The sequence below is a fragment of the Lolium perenne genome, chromosome 7, assembly GCF_019359855.2.
Source record: "Lolium perenne isolate Kyuss_39 chromosome 7, Kyuss_2.0, whole genome shotgun sequence".
NCBI lineage: Eukaryota > Viridiplantae > Streptophyta > Magnoliopsida > Poales > Poaceae > Lolium > Lolium perenne.
This window is the reverse complement of record NC_067250.2, coordinates 70,153,107-70,166,860: the sequence shown is the minus strand read 5'-3', so window position 1 is coordinate 70,166,860 and position 13,754 is coordinate 70,153,107. Positions and strand designations below refer to the sequence as shown.

At 49.2% G+C, this 13,754-nt stretch overlaps 3 protein-coding genes across 3 annotated transcripts; 2 read left to right on the top strand and 1 right to left on the bottom strand.

Moving 5' to 3' along the window:
• The first annotated feature begins 5,637 nt into the window (after positions 1-5,637).
• LOC127313024 (xyloglucan galactosyltransferase KATAMARI1 homolog) lies at positions 5,638-7,389 on the top strand. Its single transcript, XM_051343559.2, has one exon. It carries the CDS (start codon positions 5,673-5,675, stop codon positions 7,182-7,184), a length of 1,512 nt encoding a protein of 503 aa, XP_051199519.1. The 5' UTR covers positions 5,638-5,672; the 3' UTR covers positions 7,185-7,389.
• A 1,765-nt stretch (positions 7,390-9,154) lies between these two features.
• On the top strand, positions 9,155-11,417 carry LOC127317160 (uncharacterized). The gene is made up of 4 exons (XM_051347684.2): positions 9,155-9,450; positions 9,546-9,813; positions 10,355-10,459; positions 11,051-11,417. Exons 1-4 carry the CDS (start codon positions 9,251-9,253, stop codon positions 11,156-11,158), a joined length of 681 nt encoding a protein of 226 aa, XP_051203644.1. The 5' UTR covers positions 9,155-9,250; the 3' UTR covers positions 11,159-11,417.
• A 285-nt stretch (positions 11,418-11,702) lies between these two features.
• LOC127317159 (dolabradiene monooxygenase-like) lies at positions 11,703-13,296 on the bottom strand. Its single transcript, XM_051347683.2, has 2 exons — positions 12,382-13,296; positions 11,703-12,296 (listed from the first exon to the last, which is right to left on the bottom strand). Exons 1-2 carry the CDS (start codon positions 13,294-13,296, stop codon positions 11,703-11,705), a joined length of 1,509 nt encoding a protein of 502 aa, XP_051203643.1.
• Between the last annotated feature and the right edge of the window lie 458 nt (positions 13,297-13,754).

Sequence of the window (13,754 nt, the reverse complement as noted above, 5' to 3'; positions counted from 1 at the left end):
ACTCCTTCTTTCTCGACGCGGAAGTGGAACTTTCCTAACGTCATCTCCATGGGCTCCTCCAGATACGCATATGCATCCAAACGGGAGGGCGGGTCAGGTACAAAATCAACTAGACCAGTTTCGATCTGTTTACCTCTGTCCATGATGTTGCTTGCCACCGATGAAGTCGACGATCTTGAACGTGCCATCGAGATCAGCTCCTTATCGCCTCTAGATCCCACAGACGGCGCCAATTGACAAGGTATTAACTTGTCAATGCCTACAAGTAGTAGACTAGGGATTCGTTGGATGTAGAGGGCAAGTAGATCTCGAAGGTTTCAGCCGAAAAGTACTCGACGAATATAAAACTAGGGTTGGGTTGACAGTAAATTCTATATCTTATTTGTCCCTCGACTCCCCCTTATATAATAGGTGGAGCCGAGGGTTTCGTAATACACAAGTTTACAAAGTCCGGGAGGGTTTCTCACCCATCCCGCAAGATTACAAACGATGACTCCTATTACAACTCTAGCTTTCCTTAATAGTATCTTGGGCTTCCGAATCTTCTTACTCTTCGGGTCATGGGCCTTCAGTAAACCCCGGGTACCATCTTCGGCAGGCCCATTGGGTATGCCTATGTCAGGCAGGGACTAAAATTACCATCATCTGAATGTCTTTGATAAGTTGAAGAATGTTGAATCTTGTAGTTGATGAAGAGCCGAAATTATTTGTTATCGAGTGCGCGAGCAGCGCTCCCGATGGGAGTAGCCCCCCGAGTCTACGGGCGGGTGTTTGCAACCATGAGTAGACTCAAGTTGTACTACTCAAGGGATCTATCGTTGATGTCGATGTTTTCAAATCCTTTCCACCCTCCGGTGTTTTTTGAATCAATCGGGTCTTAAAAAAGGTGTAAGCTCGAGAGGAGCCGAAGAATTGAATATATGTAAGGGATGGAGTAATGAGCCCAGTTTCACTCGATGGATCGAGACTGGTTAACTGCCGAAGCAAAACATCATTACCCTACACAGGTTCGAGTCCCCGGGCTCGAGCCTGGATCGCTAGAACCTTCGGGTCCATTCTTTTTTTTATCGACGAAGCTTCCATCTCTTTATCAGGTGCGCGGTCAGCGCTCCCGATGGGAGTAGCTTCTGAGCCTGTGAATGACTGTGAAGTAGTCATGTATAGGATGTTGACTGCTGAGTCGAATATCGTAGATTTCTTCGAGTTCTGAAGTTTGTTCGGACGCTCCCGATGAAAGTTGAAATTCTTTGACTTCCTTTTTTGCTGTCACTTGTAACCACGTTTGCAAATATTGCACCATGGTTTCAGGATCTAGGAAGGAAAGAAGCCAGCGCATAGACTGGATCAAGTCCCAAGAAAACAAGTTGAGTTCGCTGCTCTTCTTCACGTGGCGATCTTGACCACTGAATCTTAGAGCATCTCCAGCTGCGTCCCCCAAAGCGTCCCCCAAACCGCGCCGGATTGAGCGTTTGGGGGACGTGTTTTGTTCGTGCCGCGTTTGGGGACGTCGCTCCCCAGCCGCATCCCCCAAACGCCTCCCCCAAACATTTAAAATACTTTTTTTTGGCATTTTTATTTCAATTTCCACAAACTAATACATAATTGGGAACGTGGTTTCCACAAACTAATACATAGTTTGAACCATGGTGGACACAAATATAAAATATTGCAAAAAAACTAAACCTAACTAGGCCGTGCATCGAAGGTTTCCTGTGTTCGCTGCTAAGAAAGAACACTCGAGGGCACACCCAGTCACCCAAACTAGAAAATCCAGCGGGAGGATGGTGCCCTTGTTGGTTCTACCGATGAGACGAACATCCAGAAACCTCCGTGCACGTATTCGCTGCGAAGAAACAACACTCAGTCGTCCTCCTCGTCGGTGTTGTCGCCGTGGTAGTCCCGGCGGCAGCGCGTCTCGTCGAAGACCTTGACGCTCATGTCCCTGTCGCCGAAGTAGGAGAATAGGAGGATGAAGCCGGCTTCGAGGCTGTGGTGGCGCGTGAACTTCTCCCAGCCGATGTTGAGGTACATCTTGTCGCGCGCGTCGTAGATCGCGTCGACGATCCACCGGTAGTAGCCGCACGCAGCCTCCCGCAGATGCAGCGTGCCCGAGCGGTCGTCGCCGGCGACGTACTCGGCGAAGGAGTCCGGCAGCCTCTGGATGCCGCGCGGGTTGCCCTTGAGGACGAGGACGAGGACGAACTCGAACATCACGTCCCGCTCCACGTCCACCCCCGACGATGAAGACGACGACGTGGGAGGCGACGGCGAGCGTTCAGCTCTGCCGCGGCCACGACCACGACCACGGCCGCGAGGTCGGCCTCCGCCTCTACCAGACATAGCGTCGAGTCTTGTTGAGATGGTGGCGGCTAGGGTTTGGGAGAGAGGCGCTAGGGTTTGTGTGTGAGAGGGACGATGAGAGGCGGCCCTTTTATAGGCCGAAGGGAGGCGGAGGAGCGGTGGCGCTCATTAACGCCGACACGCAGAGCTAGGCGAGACGGGACGCGTCGCTGCGCCTCTGCGGGAACTGCACCGTCGCTGCAAAGCCAATAACTTCCGTTGCGAGGTAGGCGACGGTTAAGTTAAAATTTATTGTGCCGCTGACGGGTCGGCCCCGCCACTCCCCGCCTCGCTTTTCGGTGTGTCCGGCGTCCCCGGAGCGTCCCCTGTGGGACGGGGACGGGCTCGGGGCGCCGGACACCGTATCGGGCCGCGCCGGATAAAAATGGGCTTTGGGGACGCGGCTGGAACGGATTTTTGGTCCGGTGCGCCCCAAATTGCTTTGGGGACGCTTTGGGGGACGCGGCTGGAGATGCTCTTACTTCTCTTGTTTTTCTTAACATCAGTACCAAAAATATTTTTAATTGCCACGGCCGACCCTTTTGGTGATGATAAAATGAAACTCACTCATGTAGGCAAATCTAAAGCATTTTTATGCCATGATTCCAATACATAGTAAAAATAAAGGTGCATATTTTCTTCTCTACATGGGTTGGGTTCTTCTGCAAATGTAGTTTGTTAATTCGTATGCAAGCATCTTTTAAAGTTTCTCCAAAGTGTTGCCTAAAAGTAGTGGTGGTATATAGGATAGGGGTTCGAATTTAGCTTGATCTTTGTTCACATCTCCCATGTTTGCAAGAATCCATCCCTTTGGAATATCTAACTACACCTTTATGATCACCCTGCTATGGTGTGATGGTTGATGCAATCAAATTAACCTCCGGTGACAGTGATTAGATATGATCTCACGGTCTAAGGATTAGGTTACTACGCTTTCATAAATATTGTAATGTTGAACTTTGTGACTTGATCGTGTTACAATACTTATATATTGCCTATATCCATTATACCATTCATCCAATGATATGATCCCATTGTCAATGACGTGTATGTCCATGATAGGGAAAACCTCGATCATCGAATGACCACAATGATCTAGTTTGCACACATATGCTTACTAGTGACCCTGGTTTGTTTACAATACTACACATGTATCAATGTTTCCGATTAATACATATATAACATCGCACGGAACTATTATGAAAAATTGAGATATAATAATAATTATTTATTATTATTTGCCTCTAGGGCACTATCTCCAACATTTTTATACGTAATTGAAGCTGCATTACTATGTTTTAAAGGTTATATTTGTATTTAAATTTGTTTCTATTTCTGTTGTACCAATTGATGAACTATATGTACTAAATATTTTCTATATTTTGATGTCCTATGGAGAAAATTCAAATGGCTTAAGTCTTTCTAGAGCATCAATTGGTATTCTCGCACATGTCACAAAAATGTCCTTTTCCATGAAAATTTATGTGTGAGCTTGGGAGATGGAAACATAATATCCACAAGTGTTAATTTGTTTTTGAAGGATATATATGGCGTGACTAAGGGCCAGGGGTTTCATAGGAGTTAACAATTTTTTTTAGCTTATTCGAATTTTAGGCTTCAACAAAAAGATCGATTTTTTGCAATCAAGGCGAACAACCTATATAAGAAACAACGACAAGGAACTTGCAATAAAAATAACAAGGTAAAGAAAAAGAGGTAACCACCAGGAAGACATGTGACATGAGTTTGTTTCCCGTAGTTCCATTCTAAGCGAAGTACGTCTACGTTGGAGAGGTGTGTCGCCACAAAGGCCTACCAGCAGCTACAAAGGCTTGACCTTCTTCTCCGGTGTGAGACCACCATAAAGGTGAATTCACTTCCACTAGGCCGTGTCGATCGAGGTGGCTACCAAACCTTCACACAAGGTTGGGGCACGACTCCACAACTCAATTGGAGGCTCCCAACACCATCCTTGAGCTTGTACAAACACCAAGCAAGCCTGAAGATGGTCTCTTCATAAGGATCCCTACAAGAGATATCTAGGGTTGCATTACAAGTTCCACAATGTAATCAAGGGCAAATTCAAATTCCTTAGTTAAATGGTAGATCTAGCCCTTCTCCTTCACTTTCTCAAAGATGGGGTTGATTGATTGTCGAGGGTGGGATATCCACCAACTTGAAGCTTTGCAGTAATGGAGAAGAGAGAGAGAAAAAGCGGGCAGCCTCCTTGGGGAAGAAGGGTGCGGTGACCCAACGTACACTTTGGTGTTCTCTCATTTTGTTGCCTCTAAACCTGGGATATTACAAAGGGGTTCCTATTTATAGTCCCCCTCTCAGATTTATGACCATTGCACACTCGTAGGCCTAGATATTCCGGGGTTAGTGTAGGTCGGAAGTTCCTGGGAGGGGGGGGGGGGGGTGGTGGTGTCCGGGCCAAAAGGCCCCCCGAAGGTCAGACATACTGCCTCCTCAAGTTGCTTGCTACGCCCGGCTCTGGACGCATCCAGTTTTCCTTCCCCTTCCGCTACCATGACCGCATCGAGAGCCCCACCACTAGCAACATGCGAACGGAGATGGTGGCCGTGCACAGAGTCTGAGGCTTTCACTCCTCCATATAATAATCGGTGGACACGCACCACGTCCAGGGTTGGGCTCCCTCTCCTCCCGGCTAATTCCTCTAGCCCCGACGCCGATGGTGGCCACACACGACCTCATCTATTTATTTACTCTGGACACAACATGTTGAATATGATCCGAAATCTATTTAGTTGTTGTACTATGAAAGGAGTCATGGCGGACTACGGCATGCCAACCGTGCTATCCGTAGCGCATCTACAACTCTATTTCGTGTCCACCAAGAAAGAGCGTTGTTTGCCCCTATATATATAGTTCTAGGTAGTCATAAAATAGATGGAGAGAGTTCCACCATATTGATAACACATAAAGGGTTTATCCTCTCGTGTATTGTAATACTCCTCCCGATATAGTGATACGTCACCATGCGTTCCGTCATTTTTCCCGTTTGAATTTTCCACGTAAAAATTTGTGTTTTTTTGCTTATTTGATTAACTTTTGTTTACGCGGTTATGTAGTGGTATCAGTAATCAGTCAACCTGGCCATTAATAGGTCGATACTTCCAAGTACTGGGTGTACTCGCCCGCGGGAAATCCAAGTCCTGCTGCAAGGATCAATGTATCGATACGAGAAAAAAAGAGTTGGCTGATTCACACAAGATGATACAGTGGGTGGTGTACGTATTGCTCTGGTACTAGTGGTTAAATCAGCGCATGCTGCTCTACCTGTCTGCTTGCAGATCGGCACTGCACCAGCGATGAAGCCTTTCTCGAGAGATGGCAACGACGGGGCCGAGAGATCAGCCATCGTCCGGACGTCTCGGACACTCTACCTGGCACTCCTCTGCGCCATGTTCTGGGCCGTGCTATTCATCCTCCAACAGCCCAAGCCAGCAGCCTTCTTCTCCCAGCTCAAGATCGCGCCGGCGTTCCAGTTAGGGCTCTCGGACGACAAGTGTGTCGGCCGGTACGTGTACATGTACGACCTGCCGCCACGGTTCAACGCCGACCTCGTTCGCGACTGCCGCAGCCTCACCGCCTCCACCGACGTGTGCAAGCACGCGGCCAACGACGGGTTCGGCCCGACCATCACCGGCGGCGGCGGCGAGGGCGGCTCGCTCCCGGAGACGGGAGCCTACGACACCGACCAGTTCATGCTGGCCGTGATCTTCCACGCCCGGATGAGGCGGCACGAGTGCCTGACCTCCGACCCCGCCACCGCCGCCGCGGTGTACATCCCGTTCTACGCCGGGCTGGACGTGATGAGGTACATGGGCCAGGAGAACCCCGACATTTCGGTCCGCGAGGCCCTGCCGCGTGACCTCGTGGAGTGGCTCCTCCGGCGGCCCGAGTGGCGCGCCATGGGCGGGCGCGACCACTTCCTGGTCGTCGGCCGTGGCAGCTGGGACTTCCTCCGCGCGCCGGGTGCTACCGGCAAGGGCGGCAACTCCCTCATGACCTACCCCGCCATCCGCAACGCCACGGTGCTCACCGTGGAGGCCAGCCCGTATCACGGCTTCGACTTCGCCGTGCCGTTCCCGTCGCACTACCACGCCTCCTCCGACGCCGACGTCTCCAGCTGGCAGGGTCGCATGCGGCGGGCCGAGCGCAGGTGGCTCTGGGGCTTCGCCGGCGCGTCCCGGCCAAGCAGCAAGAGGACCGTGCGGTCCCAGATCATGGAGCAGTGCGGCAGGTCCAGCCGCTGCGCCATGTTCGACATCGACACGAGTGTAGCAGCCACGCCGGGCCGGACCCTGCAGCTGCTGGAGAGCGCCGAGTTCTGCGTGCAGCCGCGCGGGGACGCGTACACGCGCAAGTCCACCTTCGACAGCATCCTCGCCGGCTGCATCCCGGTCTTCTTCCACCCCATCTCCGCCTACCTCCAGTACATCTGGCACCTGCCCAGGGACTACAGGAGCTACTCCGTGTTCATCCACCACGGCGACGTCGTCGACAAGAACGCCAGCATCGAGGAGGCGCTCACCAAGATACCGCCCGCCAAGGTGGCGCAGATGCGGGAGGAGGTCATCCAGCTCATACCCACCGTCATGTACAGGGACCCGGCGGCCAAGGGCGTCACCTTCAAGGACGCCTTCGACGTTGCGGTCGATGCCGTCATCCTCCGGGTGGCCAAGCGCCGGCGCGCCGCGGCTGAGGGCCGGGAGTGCTGGGACAGCGTCGACGGGGGCAAGAGTTGGAAGCATGACTTGCTGGAGGACGGGGAGAACACTACACGCCCACACGAGTTTGATAAATATGTGTACACCTAACAAAACTGCATCTATTGGTGACCTCCCTGGTTTAGGCAAGGGCGGCCGCCGGCGGTGCTAAAGGACTTGAGCATGTTCTAGGGTGCTCTTTGCTATATTGCAGGGCCTAGTTGTAATTTTTTTCCTTCCTTTGAGATCCTGTTTGTAAGTGTTCACCAATGCAGAAGTGATGAGACTCCAGGTCCTTCGGGGTCTATCTCGTTCGAAAAAGAGCTGCATCTCCCGCAAAGTGACATGTGAGCACTAGTGCTTCCGATTTTATTAAAAAAGTAAAAATAATATTTATAAATTTTCAAAAAAACTGAAATTAAATACGTGTATATATATACATATTTCGAAGGTAAGGTATAAATTCTGGGGAAAAATATGTTGTATTCTAAGCTATACAAAAAAGATAAATTTTTGCCAAAAAACTAAGATTCTATGTCCGATCCTATATACATCCACAAATTTATATTGTTTGTAGCTTAAAATACAAAGAAATCTCTAACAAAACTTTTTGCACAAGTATTCAGACATGTGTATCTATTTAGTGAATAAAATTTATAATTTTGTGATACAAAAATACAATTTGTAATAACCAGGAGCACAGGTGCTCAGGTGCACCAAATCTCCTCTCTGCATCTCCTAATCATCTTCACCGTTCGGTAACTTTGAGATTTTTGTTCGACTTGCTAGAGGACATGTAGGAAAATATTGGTTCCTTGTTGGTTTAATAATTTTCACATAGTGGAATTTGTAATGATCATGAAGCATCTTATTCACCTTTTTTTTTTCTTTCCTCCTAATTCTCTACCTCAATAATGCGATCAGCCGCAATATGAGGGGGTAACACTTCTGACATTGGCCAATTTCTCATTGGCTTCCTCTCTTGCCAAGCGTTTTCCCGTCCTCCACTCTCACTACTCTCGCCCCGACCTCTCTGTCACCTTGGCACTCCGCAATGGGCTCTCTGGTTTCTTTTCGCCTCGGCTCTCCTCTTTTGGAACTGATGAGTTCGACTCTCTCACTATCTCTCTTAAGGGGCTTGTGCTTGACCTTGACGGAACTGACTTGCGCTTAAATCACATCGCCGCTAATTAAACCTATCTCTAATAGGGATACCTACACCAACTTGTCAAAAGATATGACTCCTAACACTTGTGGTATCTTCAATTGGCTGGTTCACCAGCATCGCATCTACACCAATGGGCGCCGCTTTCGGTACTCTCTAGCTTCTTCTCCTTCGTGCCCGTCTTGCTCTGAGGTTGAAGATGTTGACCATCTTCTGCTGCACAGTCGTTGGGCATGATAAGTCTGGCAGGTGCTCCCGCCATGCGCCCTTGATCCGATGCCTGCTACCATCGAGAACATCTAGACTGCTTATCATATTTCTGCAAACTTCAAGATCCTCACTGCTCTGACCTGGAATATATTAGGTTATGGTATAATCGTTGACTTGTTGTCAATTGGATACCGTTAAAACCTCTCTTATTATTTGGTGTAACTCCTTTGACCTGGCTTGAGCTCTCTAGGCTAGATTTCCTTTTTTCTTCGTTTTATCCGCTCTCTTGTAATGGATAACCCTGTACCAATTTGGGTTTCTATATAAAGTTCAGGGTGGCTTTGGCCTGCCGTAGTTACAGTAAAAAATGTAAGTGAAGTGTAGTATACATATTTTTATTTTTACATGGTAAAAAGTCTCAAAATGTTGTACATCGTTCGTTATCGCATCCATAGTAGGAGGTGCTTTGCTATCCATTCCGTCAGTTGCTGAACTCGTGGGCTAGCGGGAAACTGGCATACACCACCTTGTTCGCCGACAGAACAAGAATGAAGTTTCATATTTTCTGGAGTTCAAATACCCGATGAATTATAAACTGTGACGTGCTGACTGAAAACAATTTTGAATTTAAAACAGAAAAGAAATGAGTGAGTGAGTGCAAAAATAGAAGAAAAAAAAGAGTGAGGACTGCGGAGCCTTCGGAACGAAGCAGAAAAACCTTCAACAAGCACGAGCTCGCCCTCCCCTCTCTCGATTTTCTTTCCGCAGCTCCACGCTTCAATCTCGACCCAGCCTCGCCGCGATGCAGAAGACGGCGCAGTCCTGGTTCACCGGCGGCACCGCCTCCTCCGGCACCGCCGCGGAGTCGCAGCCCTCCCTCCTCGCAGACTGGAACTCCTACGCCGCCACCCGCTCCGACGCCTCCTCCTCCTCCCCGCTCCCCTTCGACATCGAGGCCGCCGTCCGCACCGCCAACGACACCGTCTCCGGCACCTTCAGCGTGTAAGCCCGCCCACATCCCCATCCCCGTCCCTCCCTCCCCCAGATCTGATCCGCCCCCCTCGCTGCTCCGAGAGATCTGATCCGCGTGGACGCAGGGTGAGCAAGGGCGTGCGGGACCTGCCGGGGAGCTTCCAGGGCGCCACCAGCAGCTTCCCGTCCGGGAAGGCGCTCATGTACTTCGGCCTCTTCCTCGCCACCGGCATCTTCTTCGTCTTCATCGCATTCACGCTCTTCCTCCCCGTCATGGTGCTCATGCCGCAGAAGTTCGCCATCTGCTTCACGCTCGGATGCGCGCTCATCATCGCCTCCCTCTTCGCGCTCAAGGGCCCCGCCAACCAGTTCGCGCACATGACCTCCAAAGAGGTACTACTATGTTGCTGCAAATCCTCGCTATGGTTTTGCTCAATTGTTTGACCCGACAGATGAGCACATGATTAATCAGATGCTGTGCTAAATTGTGCTATCCCAATTCTGAACCAATAGTTGAACCTTTTCCTTCGTGTTGTTGAAGTCATTGGGATACACTTGGGAGAGTCTAGTTTGACTTTAATTGCAGTTGCTCATCTGCTATGTGGGTATAACATTTTTATCCAGCAGATGTGTTTTGTAGGTACATGAGCATTCTTGATTGCTATTTCTCCAATTCAGCAAGAAATATTTAAATATGGGTTGAGTGGATTTTGCATACTGTAAAATTTACAACCTTTCGAATCTTCAGTTGGAAAATTTAAGTGCCCATTTAGGCACATCTGTATTGTGCAAAACTTGGTGATAATAGGCAGTGTATGGTGCTTGTAGCTGCTCAGTTTTATTGAATATGATGCAAATCAATATCTTCATGTTCACCTAATCTTCAAATAGATGGGGTTTCTGATAAGAAAACTCGCATTTCATTCTCTTTCAGAGGCTACCGTTCACAGTTGGGTTCACTGGATGCATGGTTGGCACAATTTATGTCTCTATGGTGCTTCACAGCTATTTTCTGTCAGTGATATTCTCGATCCTTCAGGTACATCCTTCCCTTGGCAATTTACTTGCTTTGTCTTCTGGAATGTGGTTCATATTGGCGTGGTGGTTTAGGGCCCAGCGACCCCCTTTTCCTTCTCCCCACAAGTCCACATCTACAACAAGCTTCTAATAAGAGCCACGACTTAATATACTACCTCCATCCCAAAGCTTAAGGCTTATTTTTTTAAAAAAAAAGTCAAACCAAGTAAAGTTTGACCAAACTTTTAGAACAATCTATCAACAAATATAATATTTTGTAGATACCATACGAAAATATATTTCATTATCTATCTAATGATATTAATTTTGTATTTTGCATGTTAATGAATTTTGGTAAGAACTTAGGCAAATTTGACATAGTTTGAATTTCTAAAAATAATATAAGCCTTAAGCTTTGGGATGGAGGTAGTAATATGCTCTTTATTTGGGCGCAATATGATTTCATCTCTCACTTTCAACACATGTGCTTTTCTAACCCCGAGTAACAATTTAGTGCTCACTACGTATAGATTCTGGGCTGATGGCTCTTTTCAGATTCATGTTAAATTTCCTGTTAAGAAGTGTAATGACCTTTCTTTTGCTTTCATTCCAGGTTCTGGCTCTTGCTTACTACACCATATCCTACTTCCCTGGAGGCTCTAGCGGACTGAAGTTTCTCTCTTCAAGTCTCCTGTCTCCAGTATCAAGAATTTTTGGCTGATAACCTAATTAGAACCAAAATGTACGTTATGATCACACACGTACCCTTGTAATTTGTGAAATATTTCTGTACTTAGTTGCTGATAGACCCATTATAGAGCTATGAGACATGATGACCCCCTCCTTTGCTCTCACCTGGGTACTACAATTAGATGACACATGTTGGACATGGAGTAAAACCGAGTTTCTTGAGCTGCTGTATCTGAACTTCCCTTGTAAGCTTCTCTTGTGGAAATCAAAGTTGTTAGTACTGAGTTAAAGGCCAAAGGTATCGCCGAAGCCAGATTAGCTTAGCTCATTGCAAGACGTGTAGCGCTTTTTTTTTTTTGCTGTATTGGGATACATTATCCTCATATGTCCTGTAGTTTTGATTGTCTTGGTATTATATGAGCAAAACCTGTGTTACAGAGAAACATCTGGTAAACCAGATCTTGATTTGTGCTTTCAATAAGTAACATAGGAGCTGCTGTTTATTTTTCAAATTCCTTAGGCCCTGCTAGAAACATTTGCCGAACTTCCTGATCACATAGCACTGTGACTGCAAATCAAATCTGGTGCACACGGACCACTGCGTGCAGGTACAGGTCTTTCTTCTGCCGGAGGGTGAGCCCCATCTCCTCTGTCATGTCCACTTCCACGCCACCTGGGAGCTCCCAATCGAAGTGGTAGAGAAGTGTGGCAAGCACAATCTCCATGTTGTCATGTGCAAACGTCAAAAGCGACGTCGATGGCATGTGCTCGAAGACTGCCTCGTCGTTGAAGTCAATTATGCATGGCTCCAGCCTCTCCGGCTTAAACTCGTCAGGGTCTTCCCAATGCCTAGGGTCTCTGCCGACCGCCCATGCATTGACCAACACTGTGGTGCCCTTAGGTATGTCGTACCCAAGTATCTTGCAAGGCTTCATGGCCTTCCTGGGGATCAGCAATGGTGTTGGTGGATGTAGCCTCATTGTCTCCTTGATGACGAGTCTGATGTATTTGAGACCGGCCACGTCATCCAGGGTCACATTAGGCTTTCCTTGGAGGGCGTTGCGTACTTCAGCTTGTGCTTTCTGCATTACCTTTGGGTGCCTCATGAGCTCTGACATGGCCCATTGGAGTGTGGTCGCTGATGTCTCTCTCCCTGTACCATAGAGGTCCTGCAATATGCCCACTTACATAGTTTAGGAATTGCCTAGCACTTACCAGGAATGTTGCCTACTGACCAACAAGCTATGTACTTACAAGTATAACTGCTTTGATCATTCCCATTGTAAGATGCACATCGTCAGTGCCACCTTCCTCACGTATCCTCAGGAGCACGTCCACCAGGTCCTCTCGTTCCTCCATGTCGTAGTTGCCTGTCATGGCGGCATCCCTTCGCTCCTCGAGCTGATCGATCACATACTGCATGAGCTCAAAGCTCTTGCGGTGGTTCCTCTCGGCCAGACGTGTGGTGGCTCGGAGCCATGATGATGATGGTAACAGGTCACCGAGGCTGAACCCAGCAACGATCTTGGGCCCCTCCTCAAGGACATGCAAGAACTCCTCGCTCCTCTTGAACTTGCCCCCGATCATCACACGCAATGCCGAAACAGTGATGAGCGCGGCGATCCGCTCGCTGACATTCACGGGCTGCCCTGGCGGCGCCGCAGCGAGGGCGTTGATGAAGCGCCAGACCTCGTCCTCCCGGACGTGGTAGAACGACTTGACGCGGTAGGGGCTGCGACTGAGAAGGTCGAGAATGAACATCTTGTGGAGACGCTGCCACAGAGCGTGGGAGGGCTCGAACGTGAGTTCACGTCCATCGACGTCGATGATCCTGATGGCAGGGCTCCATGGCCACGTCGCAAAGAGAGAGTTTTGGCTCCGCGTGATCTCCCGGGCGGCCTCCGGGGACATTGCCACCACGAGGGGGACCTGGCCGAGCTTGAGGTACAGGAGCGGTGCGTCCAACCGGTCCGTAAGGCCGGCAAGCACACGGTGCACGAGCGGGCTACCGGCGAGGTGGTGCAGGCTGCCAATGACCGGCAGCCTCCACGGGCCGGGCGGCAGCCGCTGGCCATCGCCGCGGCCGCCGATCTTCCTGAACAGCTTTAGGAGCAGGAAGGGCACGAGGAGAGCCAAGAAGAGACGGAGGTAGTACGGCTGTTGCTCCATCATGTAGGCGCACCCGTGGCATAGTAGAGCATGTAGAGGTGCCATCGATTGTCAGTCTAAGATATAATGAGACAGCAATTTGGACGGATAACGCAAGTGTTACTCCACGACCTGACGCATACAAGTACGATCGAACTTAGATATTGCAGCTATCTCTAGGTAAGCCAAGTAATCCACGGTGATGTGATCGATATACGGTCAGGTACCTCAATGTGGTTTGCCTCACACAAAATTTTGTTATTCCCTTCGATACACAATATATACTTAATTTCGTCGGTTTCTAAAACCTTGCTTTTGCTCCGTATCCCAGCTCGAAATTCGAAGGCCAACTGCAAGTACATCAGAAACGAGATGGTTGCACGTTAGTGTAGCTCCGGTTTCACAATCTTTTTGTGCTGCGAGCATGCCGCCTGCTTGTTCCCAGCCAGGCTCGCGTTTTTCCTCGTGCTCCTCCACGC